Here is a 21,936-nt window from a genome sequence, read left to right as displayed (position 1 = left end):
TCATTATCAAAGTGGTTAGTGCTCTGTAGCTACAAACGTGTGGAGAATAGTATTGCATTGGCAAGGAAACCATCGACAAGCTACAAATTGGTATGAAACTAACTATATGAAAAGGTAAGGGCAATGTTGCTTCTATTTTCAGAATTACACTTGTGGCTTCTGTATACGAGTTGTGGCTCAAAAGAAATTGTCACGACCCGATTTCTCGAGTCATGGCGGCAGCTACTATAATCCATCAGTAGGTAAGTCAACCCATAACCCGGAACAACAAGCTAAAAAATAGTAGGCAAAATTTAAGATAACAATATAAACAGACGGAAGCAAACCAAAATATATACAAATAAAGATCCCTTCCAGAACCTGGAAGTCACTAATACAGAGCTCCCAACAGAACAAGTACAAAACAATGAACTCTCTCCTCCTCCGTGGGCAAGATCATGGTAGCATGGGGAGACAACTCATGGAACCTCGCCTCGTACTCTGAGATGGTCATCGGGACCTACTCCAATCTGGAGAACTGATCACGAAACCTATCCCTCACGCTTCATGGCATGAACCGGGCCAAGAAAGCATCTGAGAACTGACTCCAAGATATATGAGGCGATATAGCTAGCCTGGACTCTCGATACGAGCACCACCATTGCCTGGCTGGCCCACGGAACTGATGAGCGATGAAATCGGCTCCTCTCGACTCCAAGAGGCCTAATGACTGTAGTTGCTCCTTGAAAGTGAGCTGGAACTCGTAAACGTCCTAACCAATCGCCCTTGAGAATATAGGCGATGCCAACCTCTAGAATAACCCGAGCATCTTCTGCTCGCGCAGTGACATCCTGGACTGGTGGTGGTTGAACCTCTAGTGTCGTTGCGGCTAGTATCTGAGTCAGAAGGGCATGAAGATCAGGAGCTGCAACTGGTGCGGGTGGTGGCTGGGCTGGCTACGACCCCACTGTCTGTGAAGATACATGTGATGCATGGGGCTCCTCCTCCCTATCTCGGGCCCAGTGGCGGAGCCAGAATGTTTAATAAGGGGTTCAAAATTCGTAGAAATAAACACACTGAGTAGCCGAAGGATTCGACATCTAATATATATACATAAAAATATTATTTTAACCATGTATAAATAGTATAATGTTCTGTCAAAGGGGGTTCAGATGAATCCCTTGTACCTAGGTGGCTCCGCCCCTGCTTGAGCCGGTGCAGTGAAACCGGTGAACCTGGGGCTTTGCCAAAGACTCATTACTTGTCGTTCCGGGTTACAGGTTGGTTTACCTAGGCATGTTGTTTATTTTTTGAGATGTACATTGCCATTTTGGTAATACAATGTGTTTAGTTATAAAAAAAAAAAACCGTTAACAGAGTTCTATTACAGTGTTATTTTCCCATTTGCATTGAGAGAGATGACAAAGGCTATACACCTGAGAAATTGCGCCACAAATCCATCAATTTTCAATTCAATCATCTCCATAGCTCGGCAATTTTTCTCTACAACATGTGCAGCAGCAGGATATGAAGGTGTACGTAAATTATTTGGTTCATCTATTGGTGTTTTACAAGACAAAGATCTTCTCAAAAAGGCTCCAAATGGGGAGCTTTTAGTACTATATCTTATTGATAATGGAGCAATGGATGCAGATGCTAGTTTATACAATCAGCTTCTGAAGAAATGTACGGAATGGAAACGATTGAAAGAAGGTAGAGTAGTTCATGAACACTTCTTGAGGTCGAGGTTTAGTCATTATACTGTTCCGAATAACACGTTGATTAATATGTACGCCAAGTGTGAGAGTATGGGTGATGCTCGGAAGGTGTTTGATGAAATGCCTGAGAGAGATATGGTTTCTTGGACTGCGTTGATTACTGGGTATTCGCAGAATGAGGGTGCTAAGGAGGGGTTGGTTTTGTTTACTGAGATGTTGAGGTTTGGGTTTATGCCGAATCAGTTTACGTTTGGGAGTGTTATTAAGGCTGCTGGAGCGTTGGAGAGTGACAGTACGGGTAGGCAATTGCATGGGGCATGTGTGAAGTGTGGATATGAAGATAATGTTTATGTTGGGAGTGCTCTTGTGGATATGTATGCAAGGTGTGGACTAATGGATGAAGGGAAGATCGTGTTTGACAAGTTAAGTTGCAAGAATGAGGTTTCGTGGAACGGTTTGATTGCGGGGCATGCGAGGAAAGGTGAGGGAGAAATTGCTCTGAAGCTTTTCTGTGAGATGAAAAGAGGCGGTTTTCAGCCGACGCACTTCACGTTTTCTAGTGTTTATGCAGCCTGTGCAAACATTGGAGCTCTAGAGCCCGGGAAATGGGTGCATGTTCATATGATCAAATCAGGGTTGGAACTTATTGCTTTTATTGGTAATACTCTGCTTGATATGTATGCTAAGTCTGGTAGCATTGATGATGCTCGAAAGGTTTTTGATCGATTAGTGAAAAAGGATGTGGTCTCTTGGAACTCGATGCTTACCGCCTATGCTCAGCATGGACTTGGAATAGAAACCGTAGAGTGCTTTGAGGAGATGTGTAGGATAGGACCTGAACCTAATGAAGTGACTTTTCTTTGTGCTCTCACAGCTTGCAGTCATGCTGGGCTTCTAGACAATGGAATGCATTATTTTGAATTGATGAAGAAATTTAAAATAGAACCTAATATTTCACATTATGTGACCATTGTTGATCTCCTTGGTCGATCAGGTCAACTTGACCGTGCTGAAAAGTTCATTAATGAAATGCCAATTGAACCAAGTGCAGCCATTTGGAAAGCTTTGCTTGGAGCTTGTAGGATGCATAAAAAATTGGAGTTGGGTGTTTATGCAGCTGAACGCGTGTTTGAACTTGATCCACATGATTCGGGGCCACATATTTTGCTGTCCAACATCTATGCCTCTGCTGGTAGAAGAAGTGATGCTGCAAGAGTTAGAAAAATGATGAACCAGAGTGGAGTTAAGAAAGAACCTGCTTGTAGTTGGGTGGAGATTGAGAATGCTGTTCATATGTTTGTAGCAAATGACGATGCTCATCCACAGAGAGAGGAGATCCGTAACATGTGGGAGAAGATAACTGATAAAATTAAGGAAATTGGCTATGTTCCAGACACTAGCCACGTGCTTTGGTTTATGGATCAGCAGGAGAGGGAAGAGAGGTTGCAATACCATAGTGAACGACTTGCTTTAGCATTTGCACTTCTCAATTCTCCATCTGGATCCCCTATCCGAATAAAGAAGAATATCAGAGTTTGTGGTGATTGCCATACTGCATTTAAGTTTGTTTCAAAGGTGGTAGACAGGGAAATCATCCTGAGAGACACTAATCGGTTCCATCATTTTCGTAATGGTTCTTGTTCCTGTGGAGACTACTGGTAGTGCAAAAAATATTCCCATATATGCAATGGTTAACTATCAAAGACTCGTTTAAATTATCTGTGCTAACGTGAAATCATTCTGGACTTGACTATCATGTTGGACATTGTTGCGATTGGATGATGCATGTTTTCCTACCGAAATTGGTTGTTGGCTTATACACAAGCATTTTTTATATAATAGTCATCCATCAAATGGCTTTGCCTTATAAGGCTGATTTGACTACTTTATTACTTTCTAACACATGGTTAGAACCAGGTTACTCGCATGGTCTCTGCCTCTCTGAATAGCACATGAATGATAGCATAATGGCCAGAGGTTCTGGAAAATACTGGTGCCAATTGCCGATGATTTTTGCACTTGTAGAGAATCAAGACCATCTTGCAGATTCTCTAGAGAAGCATCTAGCTATGAAATGAAGGGACCTTTATGCAGAAAGATAGTAAGTCTTCGATATTTTATCTATTTCATGTACCTTGATTTTAAGTACCTTGAGTTCTACCTTCTGTCTTTCTAAGAGCTTGTTACATTTTCTACTCCACATTGTCTCTTGCTCAGGACCGCGACAAGTCCTACAACATGTCTTGTTATGTACAATCTTTTAGGTAATAGCGGATACAATTGCTTCATGTTCATGCTTCTAACAACATGCCGAACTCTCTTACAGAATATCCCATAAAGTAGTTATTACAGTTCTTAAAAAGCGAACATTTGCTCGGAGATCAATCAGGAAGTGTAAAGGCCACTTTGTTTTCCTCTGTCCTGTGTATATTCTCATTAATGACATAAATAATGTTACTTGGTGCTGCATACTGACATTTATGAATTTACTTGTCAAAATAAACAGAAATGAGTTAATGCTGCTCTGTTGAACTTCAGGAACAATTACAGTAGAACTTGATAATGGGGTAGCAGTGTAACAATGCAACTCAGAAATGCTTCTCAAATTCCTCTGAGATGTGTAGGTAGTCAAAGCCTTGAGAATAGTACAAGAGCATGGATCCATGAAGATACTATGGCAGAGGCCAAAGATTCTGGAAATAATTTCATAGCACATGGTGAAGCAGACGAAAGTTGAGAATCTTGATTGAAAATGTGACTGCAGTGTTATGAGGGTAAGACAATCATATTGGACCCCGAACTTCGAATTAGGTCAAAGATTGCTAGTTCATTTAACCCTTGTTACTAGGCTGAATGTCACAGAGAACTTGAGATTCTAATGTCAGCAAGTAGAAAGCACCAGTAAGTTCTCGATTCTGTCTTCAATCATTGTACTTTCCAATTACTTTCCCTCGAATGAAAACAAAAACATCGAGATCTATTCTGTGAGAACTACTTCTTTTATATATTTCTTCGCCTTTCACCTCTCTGTTTACTTTACATTCAATTAGTTTACTCTGCTCGATAAGTTCCAGATCATCTTTGTTAGTCATTATAATAGCATTTGTTATCAAATGAATACAGGACTGTTTGGATTCAGAGACCCGATGGTTACAGGTGTAGGCTAATGCGACTGTGATTTGATCATCTCAATTATGCTTTCCTGTATGAACGGGGACTGTGTTTTGCTGATCAGGATACAGATCAGATGGAAGGATGTGGCGAAGAAAATAAGATCTTTCACCAGATCGTGTCAAAGAAGCTTATAACTGAAGTACTTGAAGTGAGAAAGCAAGAAATGTTGTAGACAAACTCAGTCAAGGGATGTCCTTCCTCTCTCCAGCCAGAAATCGCTGAAACCTAGTATGCTCCTGTGAAGTTTTCCAATAAAAACCTTTATTGTTGCTTGAATTCAACGTGGTAGCCAGGGACGAATCAATCCTTTACCCCAGGGGTGTCACGCGACACTCCTTCACTAGATAGGTCAATTTTTTGTTCGTACTTCTGATAACATGATGATTTTTAGTATAATTTGTGAGTAATCCAACATGAATAATGTGTTGAATATAGTATCAAGTCGTACCATTCTATCATGATGTTTCTTAAATATAATTCTTCCTTTTATAGCTTTGTATAATATAAAAGGTTTCATTGGGTGAATGAAATGAAATAAATACAAAGAGATGTATAGAAAAGAAAAAAAAAGGGTCTTTTGTGAATAATGCAATTTATATTTGATATAACATATAGTTTGATTGAACTACAGAGAACTCCTGAACTCCATGAATGCAAGACAAGCTCAATCTCTACGTGTATTGGATAGCCTTATGCCCAACACCATTCTTAGCCTCATTGCAAGATCATCATCGCTATCCCAAACGCAGCAAGTTCATGCTCATATCCTCAAAACTGGCCATTCCAGTGACACCCATTTCACCAACAAGGTCCTTTCCCTCTACGCCAACTTCAATTGCTTTGCTAATGCAGAATCTCTTCTTCACTCGCTTCCCAACCCCAATATCTTCTCTTTCAAATCTCTCATTCACGCTTCATCAAAATCTAATCTTTTTAGTTACACCCTTGTTTTATTTTCTCGGTTACTATCGAAGTGTATTTTACCTGATGTACATGTACTTCCTAGTGCTATTAAAGCGTGTGCTGGGTTATCGGCGTCAGAAGTTGGGAAACAAGTTCATGGATATGGTTTAACAACTGGGTTGGCGTTGGATTCTTTTGTTGAAGCTTCTTTAGTTCATATGTATGTGAAATGTGATCAGTTGAAATGTGCACGTAAGATGTTTGATAAAATGCGTGAGCCGGATGTGGTTTCGTGGAGTGCTTTATCTGGTGGTTATGCGAAGAAAGGGGATGTTTTTAATGCTAAAATGGTGTTTGATGAAGGTGGGAAGTTGGGTATTGAGCCGAATCTTGTTTCGTGGAATGGGATGATTGCGGGGTTTAATCAGAGTGGATGTTATTTGGAGGCGGTTTTGATGTTTCAGAGGATGAATTCGGACGGGTTTAGGAGTGATGGGACGAGTATTTCGAGTGTTCTTCCTGCAGTAAGTGACTTGGAGGATCTCAAGATGGGTGTTCAAGTTCATAGTCATGTCATTAAAACGGGTTTTGAGTCTGATAACTGTATTATCAGCGCGTTAGTTGATATGTATGGGAAGTGTAGGTGTACTTCGGAGATGTCACGAGTGTTTGAAGGGGCAGAGGAAATAGATTTGGGTGGTTTTAATGCTTTGGTTGCTGGGCTATCACGGAATGGTCTTGTTGATGAGGCTTTTAAAGTTTTCAAAAAGTTTAAGCTCAAAGTGAAGGAATTGAATGTAGTCTCGTGGACTTCGATGATTTCTTCCTGCTCGCAACATGGCAAAGACCTTGAAGCGCTGGAGATTTTTAGAGAAATGCAGTTGGCTAAGGTGAGGCCTAATTCTGTAACTATCTCTTGTTTGCTTCCCGCATGTGGCAATATCGCAGCACTAGTACATGGAAAGGCAACACATTGCTTCTCTTTGAGAAATTGGTTTTCAGATGACGTCTATGTCAGTAGTGCATTAATAGATATGTATGCCAATTGTGGAAGGATTCAGTTGGCTCGCGTCATTTTTGACAGGATGCCAGTACGTAATTTGGTTTGTTGGAATGCAATGACCAGTGGATACGCAATGCATGGTAAGGCTAAGGAAGCTATTGAAATCTTTGACTCAATGCGAAGAAGTGGGCAGAAACCTGACTTCATTAGTTTCACGAGTGTTTTATCTGCATGCAGTCAAGCAGGCCTTACAGAGCAAGGGCAGCATTACTTCGATTGTATGTCTAGAATTCATGGACTTGAGGCCAGAGTAGAGCACTATGCTTGTATGGTCAGCCTTCTTGGTCGCACAGGAAAGCTTAAAGAAGCCTATGATATGATTTCCACAATGCCAATTGAACCAGATGCATGTGTTTGGGGTGCTTTGCTGAGTTCTTGTAGAACACATCGTAATATGAGTTTGGGTGAGATTGCTGCTGATAAACTATTTGAACTTGAACCCAAGAATCCTGGAAATTACATCTTACTATCCAATATTTATGCGTCTAACAACAGATGGAATGAGGTAGACAAGGTAAGGGACATGATGAAACATGTGGGCTTGAGTAAAAATCCAGGATGTAGTTGGATTGAAATCAAAAACAAAGTACACATGCTATTAGCAGGAGATGATTTACATCCTCAAATGCCACAGATTATGGAAAAGTTGCGAAAATTAAGCATGGACATGAAGAATACAGGTGTTTCACATGATACAGAACTTGTTTTGCAAGATGTTGAAGAACAGGATAAGGAGTTGATCTTGTGTGGGCATAGTGAGAAGTTGGCTGTCGTTTTAGGAATTTTGAACACTAACCCAGGGACTTCTCTAAGAGTCATTAAGAACCTTAGAATTTGTGGTGACTGCCATACTTTTATCAAATTCATCTCCAGCTTTGAAGGGAGAGAAATTTATGTTAGAGATGCTAACCGTTATCATCACTTCAATGAAGGTATCTGCTCATGTGGAGATTATTGGTGATTGAGATTGTAATCTTGAGAAGTTCCTCATGCATTGAGAGTACCTGAAGCAGGATGTTTGTGAAATCCAGTTAAGGTAGGATGCAACAGAACCAGTTGCATTTAAACAAAAATGCAACTGAGCAGCCAAGTCTAACCCTGGTGTCTAAATCTAACAATCCAAGCACTTGTAATCAATTGGGGATTCTTGGTGATTACAACAACATATATCCAGTGTAGTCCCACAAAATGGAGTCTGAGAAGGGTGGAGTGACAGTAATTTGAGCATTTGACAGAACCTGGAAGCTGGATCTGTGAATCCAAAATGTGGGGTGGATACACCAGGACTATCGCGTTTATGAGAAATTGGAACTCAACAGCCAAGTCTTATTCCAAAGGCGAAAATCTAACATCCAAGCACTTGTAAGTGGTAACCATCCAACTTTTAATGATATTATTTGTAAGTTCTTATCAGACATTCTTAATAACATCAAGCACTTCTAATGCCATTTTTCTTATTTAAACAAGAAAGTTTTTTTTTCAACCTCTGATGCATGAGATTTCTTTCTTATTCGCGGAGTCAAATGACCTTCATTCTTCTGAATTATTCATTGAGAAAGTTGACAGCTTAAATATTCTACTGATTCATCTAGTCTTCTGTGCTTGTTAGAGATGATTTACAGGGTTGCAAGTCATTTCTCCCTGTGTAGATTCTTTGCAATGTGCAACACACTCCCTCTTTTACGTTTCCTTTTTCCTTTTTGATTTTTAACAAGGACTAGCTTTAAAAGAATACAAGGAATTAAAGATTACTTAAATGGGAAGGCTTTTAAAAGCTAAACCATTCAGTTAGTAAAGTAGTCAAAAGTGTCAAAATCAAACAATGAAGGGCTTTATATGCAAATAATCAGAAGAAAAAAACTAACATAAGTGTACACATGAATTCTAGGCATCTAAGGGTAAAAGCAATACCAATACTCTTATGTATTTATGCTTGAAGAGAAGTAGATCCTCTATCATGGTAAAAGCATCATATATACTGAATTGGATTTCCATTTCCTCTCACAACAATTAGTAAATCTACATTATTGATTTCGTTTCAGATTGCCCAAGTTACAGCATTCCCACTAGAAAGAAAACAGGACTAAAAATACAAGCAATTCTACCTAGATTCACTGGCATGAGTTTCAGAGCCTCTCAAGAACGATCGTCGCCACCATATCTGGAATGATTTGCTTAGGTTAGGGCATTCAGTACCATGCTTAGAGAAACACTTGAACCAATCCATAAACAGAGCATATTGTTCCTTCAAAGGAAGAGTAAGGAGTGCTTGACCCATCGCTTCCTCCAATGCCTTCATGTCTAGGCCTTTTTTGCATCTCTGTAACCATCCAAAGTCCAACAGCATTGGTCTAAACCATGTCTGAAGAAGCCCCGACCTTGCTTCAGAGCGGCAATGCATTTTCCCAGTGCCCATTGCTATGAATAACATAGCTGTCACCCGGCTAAGTTCGTATCTGACCAATGGAGATGCACAGTTATGCATTGCAAGCAACTGACTTTGTTTGGTCCATATATCCACCAAGTCCTCTGCCATCTGGTGATCTAGCAAAATTTCAAGCAGCCATATGATGTTGTCAACCTGCTTAGATATGCGGTCAATCAAGGTCCGGTCTTCTTTCTTAGCCAATTTTACAGATGGACTCGTAGCAGTTGCCTCCTCAAGCAAACTAACAAGTGAACTTATACAAGACAGGCATATTGCAAATATATCCACCTTGTTCAGATCAGAACAGTCCTTTTCATAGACTGAGCTTCTGCACAGGAGACCCTTGACTAAGGATTTTAGCTCGTTTCTTGAATTGGCATCAATGCAGGTGGTCACAGACCAAACAAGCTGCTTAGACAAAGTCTGTTGGGAATCTGTCATATCTAGAGCATAGAGTCTGGCCGAAATGTCTCTAGCTGTTTCATGATCAAACTTCATTTTATTAAACAATCTTCTCAATTTCTCTTCCTCTTCCTCAGTCCAAGGAACAGCTTCAAGGTACTTCAAACACGATAAAACACTCCGGTTGAATTTGATTCCAGCTGATACCTAAACATTAACCAGGGATAGCATGAAACCACCAAGACAAGTTGAAGATAGGGGAGTGAGAGAAGTCAAATACTAGCCAAACAACCAGGCGTGTATTTTATTGTGTGAAAACCAATAGGAGTCGTTTGTAGAGTGTATATAATAGTACTGAATAGGGTGTATTAGTAATACTAGAATTTTCTTATCCACTGTTTGGTTTCGTGTATCAAGAGTAATATTATCTTTACCCATATTTATCCATGTATAAATTGCTAGTACCATGGTTTGCTGTGTATTAGATATACACCCTATAATACTGAATAGTGTAGATATCCAATACATATATTAGTTATATAGGCTCAAAATCCTACCAAACAAAAGATCAAATAATAACATAACTGATGCATGTATTAGACCTTCTAATGCGTCCTGTCAATCGATCCCATAGAGTTCATCACACAATGAACATTCTTCCTTTCATGGAAGATGTAAGGTCAAATTTCTCGATTCAATAAAAGAGGATCTTCACTGTATGTACAACAATTCAGTACCCTAAGAAGATGGGGAAGAAAAAGCTTAAACTGGCTACCAAGTGCCATGTAAAACCAATGGTGGAACAAGGAAAAAGAGACCCGAAATTCCACGAGATAAGAACAATTACAAAACAAAGACACTCCTCTTTCACATTGAATTCAGTTAGTAACAGAAATAGCAATCTCAAGCAGTTTTTAATACTTAAAAGTCATTAGGCAGAAAAATTAGTAGAATGCAGAACTTGACCAGAGGACTGATATGATAGGCATTTAGAAGACTAAAGAAACAAAAGGGTGCAGACGCATTCTGGGAAAAAATACCAACCAAAAGTGTTTACAGGTTTTACTGGCCACAAGGCAAAGCTTTTTCCTACTTGACATTACTTAGCAGTTCCATTATAACTAATATTCAGAAATTAGAGAAAATTATTACAAATTTTTTCTCCATGTTAGAGAAAAGTTATATAAGTTTTTGCTTCCACAATTAGGAAAACAAAGATCAACCCGCTTCAGAAAGTTAGAAAGACCCACATCAAATACAAAAGTTAAAAGGCTTTTTGCAGGTATCAGTTATGTAGAACAAACTTGCTCCACTGTTTTGTAAAGCTCTGGCCATTTCAGGCACCTTAGTATGCATCCTGAAAGCTACGGGACTATAGAGCCTCATGAGACTTTGAAAGGTTGGAGATATAAGGAAGAATTTAACTGGATGATGAAAAGAATACAGTAAAGGAGACATGTCGGACGGCAGCATTATATCACACTGAGTAACTGAGGTTGCACCACCTTAAGAGCTTTGCAACTTTCATTGGGCAATTAGAAATTTGTTCAAGAATAAAGAAGAGGAAGTTTACTATAGAACTTTACCTATAAGAGAATGGTCCCAGCCATACACTAGACTTAAGGAAATAGTCAGACTTCTATTAAGAACACTGAATTAGCCTTGTACCATAAATATGCCGGAAAGAACTTTGGGGTTTCAAGGGACTAGCAGTGCAAGAATTAACCTCAGGAAACTGAACCAACCATGCAATTTCTAATGAGTCTATGTGGTTGTTCCAACCTTAGCAGCTTATCTAATAAGCCTTCAAACATGGAATATTAGATGCTAACTTCTTCAAGTTCTCTACATATTCTTCTATATTTGATAAAACATGTGGGATGTTCCATATTCTTAGATGAACAAGTAAGTATTTAAGAATAAATGTGCTATTTCCAATTGTTCTGCTAAGGTCTGTGTGCCTAATTAATGTTCAAACACGAAATATGTCGCCTATTTCATCACGAGGTGTCTACATACTATTCCCACTGCTTCAAAACATACGAGGAGTTCCAGAGTCTAAAATAAACAAGTAATTCATTCAGGAATCACCATCAATACACCCCAATACCTAATAGTCATTTGACAAATATTCGGTTTTTAAGTAACTCAACTACATCCACTGTTCCAAATTAACTAACCTATATTGACTTGACAAATTTGATAACCAAATTATTCATCACCTTTTCGGAAACAAAGCTTAATTAATTCACAGCATTTCTATCTTAGTCTAATAAACACCTACTAATGCTTTCCAAATAAAATAAGTTGGGAACACTTGAAATGATTGATGTAGTATAAATTATAGATCTTCAGATGATTACCTCGAGCACATCAATGGCGCGATAAGCACCCACCCTGAGAAGTTTCCGAGGAATATCATCCTCAAACATAAGCTCAATTGTATCGCGAAAAACACCTAAATTCTCCACATCAGGCACCTCTATCCTACAGAAACCCCTCGAATTTTTCCGATAGTCAGCAATCAAATTAGCAAAAACAGAACTATTGGTACTAAGAACCTCAGAGCTAAGCTCCAACACTAAGCCACTACCATTCTTTCCCTTCAGATTCAACCTCACATCAAAGATCCCCAAACTACAATCATCCCTAACCCCAACACCACCACTAGCTTGCTGCTCACAATCAACCGGAGTCGGCGACTTGGGTATCTCAGGGAAAATAACCGGACCAGTTGGGTTTAGGGTTTCGTCAATAGAATCAATCGGAGAAACCCGACCCGGTGAGAGGATCCGACGTGGGTCAATTCGGGTCAGTCTGGAGGGGTTTTGAGGAGAATTAGGGAAAGAAGATAAGGAATTGGAAGAAGACTTTGTGGGTACTTCCGGTTTTAGAAAAGATTGGGTCTTCTTGGGATTTTGAGCCGGAACTACAGCTGGGTTCTCCGGACTATGTGGTGGTACAGTAAAGGAGCAACACCAAGCTCGGCGATGATGTGACGGCGGTTCACGGCGGCGATTGTGGTGGTGGGGTTGAGATTTCAGGCGCGTTGGGTCGTGCATTTCGAGGGTAAAAAGCTTAAAAGATACAGAACGACAGTATGTATGTTTGAAACTTGGAATGGTTCAAGAACTACACAGTTTACAGAGTACTCAGTTTGATCCGATATGTAGAAATGTGGAAACTTTACATTTCTTGGGAAATGGGCATCGCCATGTTCTTCTCTAGGGCGAAGTATTGGTGGAGAAGAGATTCTGATGCTTTGTGAAGCTGACGGTAAAAGCAACAGTATAGATACTGGCAAAGTGAGCTGTGAAATTGATTTTTTTTTTTTCGATACACTAAGTTATCACTATACGCATAATCCAACAAAAAATTGAACCAATAACAAATTATGCATATCAATCTTACTTATTGATAACGTGATAATAACTTTACCGTTAAAAATCTCTTTGGAAAAGGTGCTTAAGTCGTCACTATATACAGAGTTAGAAGGAAATGTTGATCATTAAAAATTATTGTATACTATCGGATCTTATATTTACGAGAGCTAATTGCTTAAACGTATGACCTCTTTAATTAGATGATAGTAATTTTACCTTAAAAGTCTCGTTCCAACTTTGCATAAAATTTAAAAGTACAATGAAAATTTTATTCGTAAATATTTTTTGATTCATATTATTAAAAATTGAGATAAAAGGAAAGAAGTATTTATTTCTTTCATCTCTTTTTCTAAGAGAAAAAAGGGGAAAAGGAGATTTTGAATATTTATATAATAAGTAATTGATAGATCTATTTGTTGCCTTTTTGATTCTATAGCCTAGTGTCCGGTGCATAATGAGTGGGAAGAAGACTATATTCTATTTTTGATCAATCTTGGACAACAAATGAAATATTTCTAAGAAATAAATTAACAAAAATATAATGAATAATATTTAAATAAATTAAAAAGTAAATTATGTTTTCTTAGTAATTATGATGTTTAAATTAATTTACGTACGTCATAATTAATTTGATAAGATATTTGTTATCTACTCCAAAATTGTGGCTTGGATGAGTTTTCAAAATAATAATGTTCCATACATTTGGATTATAATAAACTTTTGGGAAGTATAACTTTCATAAGTAGTAATTTAACTTATTCACATAATCACATTAGTGTTTGGTCCTTTTGGGAAGTAACTATTATAAGTAGTGATTTAACTTATTCACATAATCACATTAGTATTTGATCCTTTTGGAAGTAACTATCATTAACTTAATCACATTAATTAAAATATTGTACCAAACATAATTATTTTATGGAATTTCAAAAATTGTTACTAGTTTTAACGAGTGATGTCTTAAAAATTTAGTATATCATTGAAAAGTTCATATCTTAAATTTGAGGATATCTTTGTGCACATGCAAAGTGAAATTTGATGGATTTCTGAAAAGAAAATTTAAAAGCGGAACTCGAACAATCGAATTATCAAAATTGTCTTCCCGACCAACAACTTCTTGAAAGTAGAGGCATCAAAAAGCTTGCCCAACATAGTAAAGGGGCTTGGGGATAGAGGATTTCCTATCTTTCTTCGTAAAATAGAAGTTTAAGACGAATCTAACTATGATATGTATTGATACAATTAGGTTGAACAAATAGATACAGTATATCCACTAGATATAAAGCAAAAAGATACAAAACAAACGGTAAGAATATCACTGTCGCTGTCAGTACAGAATTAGAATAGGACCTAAACAAAGAACTTTTCTCTTTGTCAACAAACAATAAAAGTTCTATACAACGTATGAATCGTAATTATACAAACTATCACTATATCTGATAATTAAACATCAAACTATCATTGTTCCTAACTTTTAAATATTTTCAAGACTTGCAACATTTGTTGGCCCAATATATATTCTTAGCCCAAAAAAATTTCAATATTGGGCCTACTTTGACTTTTCTTTCATCAGCCCAAAAGCTCCCAAATTGTCTGCGGTCTCCGATCAAACTACCGAAGGCAAAACCCTGTGAGCTAAACTCCATCTTCGTGGCCTTTCTTCTTCCCTACACACATGGCTTCATCGCCACCATTTCTACTTTCATCTCTGTCGTAAACCCATTTTTCTTCTCTTACACATGCGTGCAATATTGATAGATGGACGTAAGAAGATTGAAAATTCCCAAAACTATAGCTATATTTTCACATATCAAACGTCCTTTAACTTGTGTGATTTATACTGCTTCTTCAGATCAAATCAGTGAACCATTACAAAAAGGGGACTCAAATAAGCCTAACCCCAGCTCAGAAAAGAAACAGATAAAGGGATTAGATTTGAATTTGCGGAAGTGGGTTGTTTCAGTTCTTTCAGACCCACCTGTAGATTCGTTAAAGATTAAAGATTTACTGACCCTTTTGAATCCTCAACAGTTTGATGCTATTTTCTTGGAAATTCATTCGTCTTTGAAACCATTGAATGTTTTGAAATTCTTCCACGTAGCTTCTGGTACTTGTAGTTTTAGTTTTACTGTTAGATCTTATTGTACTTTGGTTCGTTTGCTTATTGCTTCGAATCATGATGCTCCAGCTAGGTTGCTTTTGATTAGGTTAATTGATGGGAAACTACCTGCATTGTTTGATAGTTTACAACAAAAGCATGTAGAGGTTGCTGTTTCGTTAGCGGAGTTAAGTGGTGTGTCGGATTTTGGTGTTGCTGTCAGGACTTTTGATCTTTTGCTTCATTTGTGTTGTACTCAATTCAAAAGTGTTGGTTTTGATGCTGCATTGGATGTGTTCAGGTCGTTGGCAAGTAGGGGAGTGTATCCCTCTTTGAAAACTTGCAACTTTCTGTTGAGTTCTCTTGTGAAAGAGAATGAGCTTTGGAAGAGTTATGAGGTTTTTGAGATTTTGAAGGACGGTGTTAAACCAGATGTTTACTTGTTTAGCACCGCGATCAATGCTTTCTGTAAAGGGGGGAAGGTGGAGGAAGCACAGGAGTTATTTCGGAAGATGGAAAACATGGGTATTTTGCCAAATGTTGTCACTTATAATAACCTCATTCACGGGCTTTGCAAGAATTGTAATTTAGAAGACGCATTCCTTCTAAAGGAAGAAATGATATTAAATGGTGTTAACCCAAGTATTGTCACGTATAGCATGCTTATTAATTGTCTGATGAAACTTGAGAAATTTGATGAAGCTGATTGTGTGTTGAAAGAAATGTCAAACAAAGGGCTTGTTCCGAACGAGGTGTTGTATAATACCATCATTAATGGTTATTGCTCAGCAGGAGATATTCAGAAAGCTCTAAAGGTAAGGAATGAAATGCTAACAAAAGGAATTTTTCCCAACTCAGCTACTTACAATTCACTGATCAAAGGTTTCTGCAAGGTAAATCAAGTTAGTCAAGCTGAAGAATTCTTAGAAGAGATGTTATTACATGGATTGGGTGTAAATCCTGGTTCATTCAGTAATATTATCCTTGTACTGTGTACGAATTCTAGGTTTGTTGCTGCACTACGTTTTGTTAAGGAAATGACATTAAGACGTTTGAGGCCAAATGATGGGTTGCTGACCACATTAATTAGTGGGCTTTGCAAGGAAGGAAAACATTCAGAGGCAGTTGAGCTCTGGTATATGCTACTAATGAAAGGGCTCACTGCCAATACAGTTACCTCAAATGCTCTAATTCACGGACTTTGTGAAGCTGGTAACATACAAGAGGCTGTTCGGCTGTTGAAAACAATGTTAAAAAGTGGTGTTCAAATAGATAGCATGACTTATAACACTCTTATATGTGCATTTTGCAAAGAGGGAAACTTGGATGGCGCCTTTATGTTGAGAGAAGAAATGGTGAAGCAAGGCATTGCACCTGATGTTTCAACTTATAATGTGCTACTTCATGGGCTTGGTGAGAAGGGTAAAGTAGATGAAGCCTTGTTGCTCTGGGATGAATGTCGAAGCAAGGGACTTGTCTGCGATATTTATACCTATGGAGCCTTAATTAATGGTTTGTGCAAAGCTGACCAACTTGAAAAGGGCAGGGACCTTTTCCATGAGATGCTCAGACAAGGCTTAGCCCCAAATTTAATTGTATATAACACTCTTATTGGAGCTTTTTGTAGAAACGGAAATGTGAAAGAAGCCCTTAAACTTCGCGATGACATTAGAAGCAGAGGTATTCTACCAAATGTTGTCACTTATTCCTCTCTTATACATGGCATGAGCAATATTGGGCTTATTGAAGATGCTGAGAACCTTATTGATGGGATGCGTAAGGAGGGAGTTCTACCTGATGTTGTTTGTTATACTGCATTGATAGGTGGATATTGTAAGTTAGGTCAGATGGATAAAGCAAGGAGCATTTTGCAGGAAATGTTATCACACAATATACAACCTAATAAAATAACTTATACAGTCATTATAGATGGGTATTGTCAAGCTGGTAAAGTTAAAGAAGCTAAGGAGTATTTCGCCGAGATGGTACAGAAAGGAAATACTCCTGATTCGGTCACCTATAACGTTTTGACGAAGGGGCTTTTAAAGGAAGGGGAGATAGAAGAAGCCTTTTCACTTTTAGATCATATTTCCCATACAGGAGTTGGTTTAGATGAAGTTACATATACATCTTTAGTGAATTTACTTCCCCAGAGATCAGCAAGTGCAAACCAGGAATGAACTGACCTGGCACAAAGTTCACACTCATCTGGTTGGACTTTTTGCTACCTCACGTTTTTAACGCAACACAGCTATATACTTGCTTGAGCACAGTTGGGCACTTGAAAAGCACATATATCTACTTGATTTTCTAATGACACAATGGAGTCAAGGCAACATCTGCACATTGGGTTAGATCATCATCTTTGGAACTTAATGATTTTCTCAATTATTGCCTTTTTTGCTGATTCCTTCTTGTTCTTGGAAAAAACAAGGGTTGCGTCATAATGCTAAAACTCTTATGTGTGATAATAGGGGTGTCATCCTAATATTGGAGATTGAAATAACAGGTGCTTGCCTTATCATTTCCAACCAGTTTCAGCATGTTGCCACATCCATGCGTTGTTGCTTTTTTGAACTTCTTGTGTCATCTTCTTGCATGGCCTTCAGTATTTATCTTTGATTGTATGATTTACTTTTTCAATATCATTAGACAACCATGTCTCCTTTTATCTTTTTCCTGTTTTCTTTCTGATCCATTTTATCAGGATAGTGATTTAGTGCTCTTGCATTGTCCTCAGTATTAAGCAGTTGTCTTGAAAATTCAGTGCTGATAGAATTGTGTGCCTCCTCAAACCAGCATATACATATAATATCATGCCATGCAATATTTTCCTCGTCCTCGGTCAGCCTTGACATGTAAAATGATGGCCAAATTAATAATTTGTGCACCGTATAGTCTTTTAAAGTCATATGAGTTTTGACGGGGCTTTACATTTTGTTTCACAGTTCCAGTACCTGTCCTAAAAAGTCCCATTGTTTCATGTTCTTGTGACTCATCTGTATCATACTTTCTCATTGTCTATATCACTCCCATCCCCTGTTGGAGCTAACATGTATTGATTTTTCTTTTTTGGCCTTTTCTTTTGATTTCTAGAAACTGGTTCGTTATTGTGGGTCCAGATTTCTTCCTTGTGCTTTGAGTTAGTTGCATATGCTGGGTAGATCAAGGAACCAAGCAGCTGGTGGATGGTTTTATGGTAATGTTTGTATGGTTGTTTGATAAATGTAGTGTACTTTTTTCTGTGGCACCTCCTTAGTTTTGCGTTTATTTCTATCATATTTCTTAGCTTTTCCTAATTTAGCTCATTTCCTTACTGTTCTAGGAAAAGAATGACTTTCTAGTTGAACTTATTTTCTAAGTTTTTCTCCTCACGTATGGAGCCAGTTCCTGCTTAACCCATTCAAGAAAAACTATAAATAAACAGGAAAAGTTCCATGTTTATTCTTAAACTATTTGTAGCTTGGACAAATTTCTGCTAGATTGGTAATTCCTGATAGATTATGTGCAATAGATTATGTTCCTTTTGTTTTTTTATTGGAAAGAAAGAAAGTTGTCCTTAAAATCACTGAAATTCTGCTTTTTCACTTTGAGAAATTGACCAAATTACATGTTTTCTTAGATATGCAAACAGATTAGATGGAGGATGTTTGATATAGGAAACACAGCTTGACTAACTCCACGGGATACTTGCCACCTCCCACCAGCAACAAATACCTGGTAACTCTGTCCACTAGGCTAGGACATATGGGAAGAATCACCTTTTTTTTTGTCTCCGCTGAGAATAACCTGGGACCTCATGGTTTTCAACCATTTCATGGACCTCTAGGCCACAGCCTTGGGGGTGGGGTGCTTAATGTAAGGAGTTTTAGGAGTTGATTGAAGCTAATTTTGCAGCTGCATAAATGGAATGTATTAGTTTTTGAAAGGAAGGTAGTGTCAGCTTATAGGTCTGTTCCAGATGCTGTGAATACCCAAGATGGATAAGGATTCTTGAGCTCTTTTCATCTATCATTTATATCTGGTATGGAAAAGGTGGTCAACTTATGAAATTAAGGACATACTGAATGTGGTGGCATAGAATTTTCAAAATATAGGACATTCTACAATTGTAGCCAACTATATTTTGCTTTCAATTATTTCCATATAGTTGATTTGCAAGGGATCGCAAGTCTTTTTTTCGTTTAACTCTAAATCTTTAGTTTTTTTAAAAAACGTCATTAAGATTCACAAGAGGTTTAAAATTGAAAGCTACTCATGCTGGTGCAAGGTAGCAATAGCAAAGTAGCAGATACCCTGTGGAGTTGGTCGAAGCACATGGAAGCTGATCTGCACACCACGGTTATCAAAAAAGAAATTGAGAGATACAGGTTCCATATAAAGAACAAAGAATTGAAAGCTACAGTATCGGCCCTTGTAGATGATGATTTTTTTCAGCAGAACTCCTTAATTGCTCAAATATTGGTTTTAGTTAAATTACTTGGACTAAGTAGTTCTTAAGCACCACACAAGCTAGGCGTCTTCAATTGGTTGTGTTTCCAAGGGGAACTATCTTTATAGCAGATGACTTGAGAAGGAGAAGATACATTCAGTTACCTTTATCTCAAAAAAGGAGAAGATGCATTGTAGTGTGTTGGTGGTACATGTGCAAGAGGCACGGAGAGGATGAATTGAGGACCACCTTTTATTGCATGGTTAATTTTGCATTAGAACTATTTATTGATATATGCAACATTCTGCATCTTATGGGCGCTTCCTAGAACAGTAGCCAAGACAATGGTGAGGCAGAGATTAACAGATGGAAGTCGGCCCCTTCTTGTTTATCTCAGGAAGCAAGAAAGCGCAGAACCTTTATAGGGATCAAGAACTGATGTTGAGGGTCAAATGTTCTCTTTGAGATTTTTTTACAAGGATCTATATTCAAGATCAAAAGGATATCTCGCAAAAAAGAGAAGAAATGCATGCCCCCCCCTGCTTTCTTTTGCTTGTTGGCGTTTAATGGAAATGCCAACTTGCTGAGGGTTGGCTAGATTTTCTGGAGTCCTAGTATTATGATTCCTTTATAAACTTATCATACAATCATGGTGGACATATCAATGAATTCTGTAATTATCAGGAAAAAAAAGATGTAATGGTTATGCATTTGAATAAAAGACTTCTGTATATACACTTCGACTAAAAGTGATATTTGATTTGTAGACTAATGAAAATTTAGAAGTAGCGCAACTACATGATCTCATAGTCTGAAAGTAAAGAGAGGTCTATCAAATTGAAACTCAGTTGAGATTTGTACTTAAAATTTCATTGATAAACACAACCCACAAATTTCTCTTGTTAATTGTTTTTGGGTATGTTGTCTTCACATCCTTGTTGATTGGTATTGGAAGGAAAATAACTAGTTTCTTTTCCTTTTTTCAGAGGTTTGTATATTTTTCCTTAAACTGCTTCTGATATACTTTTGTTTGTAGTGCAAGTTAGTTTTTGAAATAGGGTTTCTTACTTAGACAAGCAACTACCGCTTTCTCTAGATGTCCTGTTGTCAATTGTCATTGATTGAAGACACATTGTGTGATCTGATCCTAATTCCTCAAACTTCTCCTGCCACAGGATAGCAGATAAGTCCAAGATTGCGCTGTCCCCCTAACAGTTTCGTTTGGTTCCATGCCCTTGTATGTTTGAGCGGACTGCACTTGAAAAGCCAAAACCTACTTCAGCCACGGGGAGTGTTCGTGCAGATAAGACAAAAGTGGCAGAGCTACCTTGGCCTAGGACCATATTGTGGAGAGCATCAAATGGTACTATAAATCCGTTTAATCAAATCAAAGAATTGTGCTGTTTCAGTCACCTAAGAGATCGCTTTGTGTATGTTCTGCACATCATCTGCTATAGATGTCTGCTTCTGTTCGTTCACAATTGCTTCTTGGTTCTTCCACAGCTATAGGTATCCATTAGTCCCTTGCTTTTGTACTTTCTTGTTTTCCATTGATCAACCATCCCATCTTGCTGCTCTTGTGGTTCTTTTCAATTACATTAAGAGTAATTTCTCTGATATAAGCTGAGGAAGTGTAAATATTTGTGCTGATACCATGAGAGGATGTCACTTTTTTGCAGTCTCTCAACACATGGTGCATCAGTAGTATAATCAGTGAAGCAATTTAGTCATGATTGCCATGTTACTTATGTGTTGAAAGGAGCGCGGGGTAGTCGCACCCCTGAGATCACTCGACCCCAACCGATCAATCTCCTGTAACTACTATCTCGTGCGCGAAGGGTTGGTTACTCATGCTTCCCAGGCATCACACATACTCAGGTCATTAGTCAACAGCTCCCTAGAAAGTGAAATAGGTTCAAGGGAGAGTTGTAAATAGGATGAAGTGAGAGCCCTGAACAGTTCCATTGACATCTTTGATAGAAAGAGTGGATTTTCATAGATTTAATCGAGGTGTACAAAAATTGGCTCGACCACTACTTACAAGTTCATTAATATCTTTGATAGAAAGAGTGAATTTTCGTAAATTTAATTGAGGTGTACAAAAATTGGCTCGAACACCAATTACAAGTAAATATGTTTACACTTCAATTTACATCTCAAGTCTGTTTATATCACATGTATATTTTATCGTAATGTATATTATTTATTATAAATAACGAGACAAATGATAGAAGTTGCAATTTGCAAATCGTACGTTCATAAATATTAAACTAAAAAAAATCAAGACACATAAGATACAAGTTCAATATCACACATAAATATATTCATCAAGTAATTATATTATATATATATATGT

General features: G+C 37.9%; 4 protein-coding genes across 5 annotated transcripts; 3 read left to right on the top strand and 1 right to left on the bottom strand.

Moving 5' to 3' along the window:
• Positions 1-239: 239 nt before the first annotated feature.
• Positions 240-5,360, top strand: LOC101265195 (pentatricopeptide repeat-containing protein At3g24000, mitochondrial). Its single transcript, XM_010314183.4, has 3 exons — positions 240-3,798; positions 4,236-4,598; positions 4,821-5,360. Exon 1 carries the CDS (start codon positions 1,398-1,400, stop codon positions 3,357-3,359), a length of 1,962 nt encoding a protein of 653 aa, XP_010312485.1. The 5' UTR covers positions 240-1,397; the 3' UTR covers positions 3,360-3,798; positions 4,236-4,598; positions 4,821-5,360.
• Positions 5,361-5,490: 130 nt separating this feature from the next.
• Positions 5,491-8,320, top strand: LOC101264885 (pentatricopeptide repeat-containing protein At1g20230). Its single transcript, XM_010314181.4, has one exon. The coding sequence runs from the start codon at positions 5,519-5,521 to the stop codon at positions 7,796-7,798; it is 2,280 nt and encodes a 759-aa protein (XP_010312483.1). The 5' UTR covers positions 5,491-5,518; the 3' UTR covers positions 7,799-8,320.
• A 491-nt stretch (positions 8,321-8,811) lies between these two features.
• On the bottom strand, positions 8,812-13,268 carry LOC101249512 (BTB/POZ domain-containing protein At2g13690). The gene is made up of 2 exons (XM_004249858.5): positions 12,031-13,268; positions 8,812-9,874 (listed from the first exon to the last, which is right to left on the bottom strand). Exons 1-2 carry the CDS (start codon positions 12,727-12,729, stop codon positions 8,939-8,941), a joined length of 1,635 nt encoding a protein of 544 aa, XP_004249906.1. The 5' UTR covers positions 12,730-13,268; the 3' UTR covers positions 8,812-8,938.
• A 1,333-nt stretch (positions 13,269-14,601) lies between these two features.
• On the top strand, positions 14,602-21,732 carry LOC101249228 (pentatricopeptide repeat-containing protein At4g19440, chloroplastic). 2 transcript variants are annotated; one of them, XM_010314180.4, is made up of 5 exons: positions 14,602-17,498; positions 17,583-17,657; positions 18,245-18,347; positions 20,756-21,089; positions 21,260-21,732. In XM_010314180.4, exon 1 carries the CDS (start codon positions 14,809-14,811, stop codon positions 17,326-17,328), a length of 2,520 nt encoding a protein of 839 aa, XP_010312482.1. In that variant the 5' UTR covers positions 14,602-14,808; the 3' UTR covers positions 17,329-17,498; positions 17,583-17,657; positions 18,245-18,347; positions 20,756-21,089; positions 21,260-21,732. The 2 variants fall into 2 exon arrangements, with proteins under 2 accessions (XP_010312482.1, XP_004249905.1); XM_004249857.5 differs by lacking the exon at positions 17,583-17,657.
• Positions 21,733-21,936: the final 204 nt, after the last annotated feature.

This window comes from Solanum lycopersicum, chromosome 11 (assembly GCF_036512215.1).
Source record: "Solanum lycopersicum chromosome 11, SLM_r2.1".
Taxonomy (NCBI): Eukaryota; Viridiplantae; Streptophyta; class Magnoliopsida; order Solanales; family Solanaceae; genus Solanum; species Solanum lycopersicum.
Note: the sequence above shows the minus strand (reverse complement) of the source record. Positions and strands in the feature narration are given on the sequence as shown.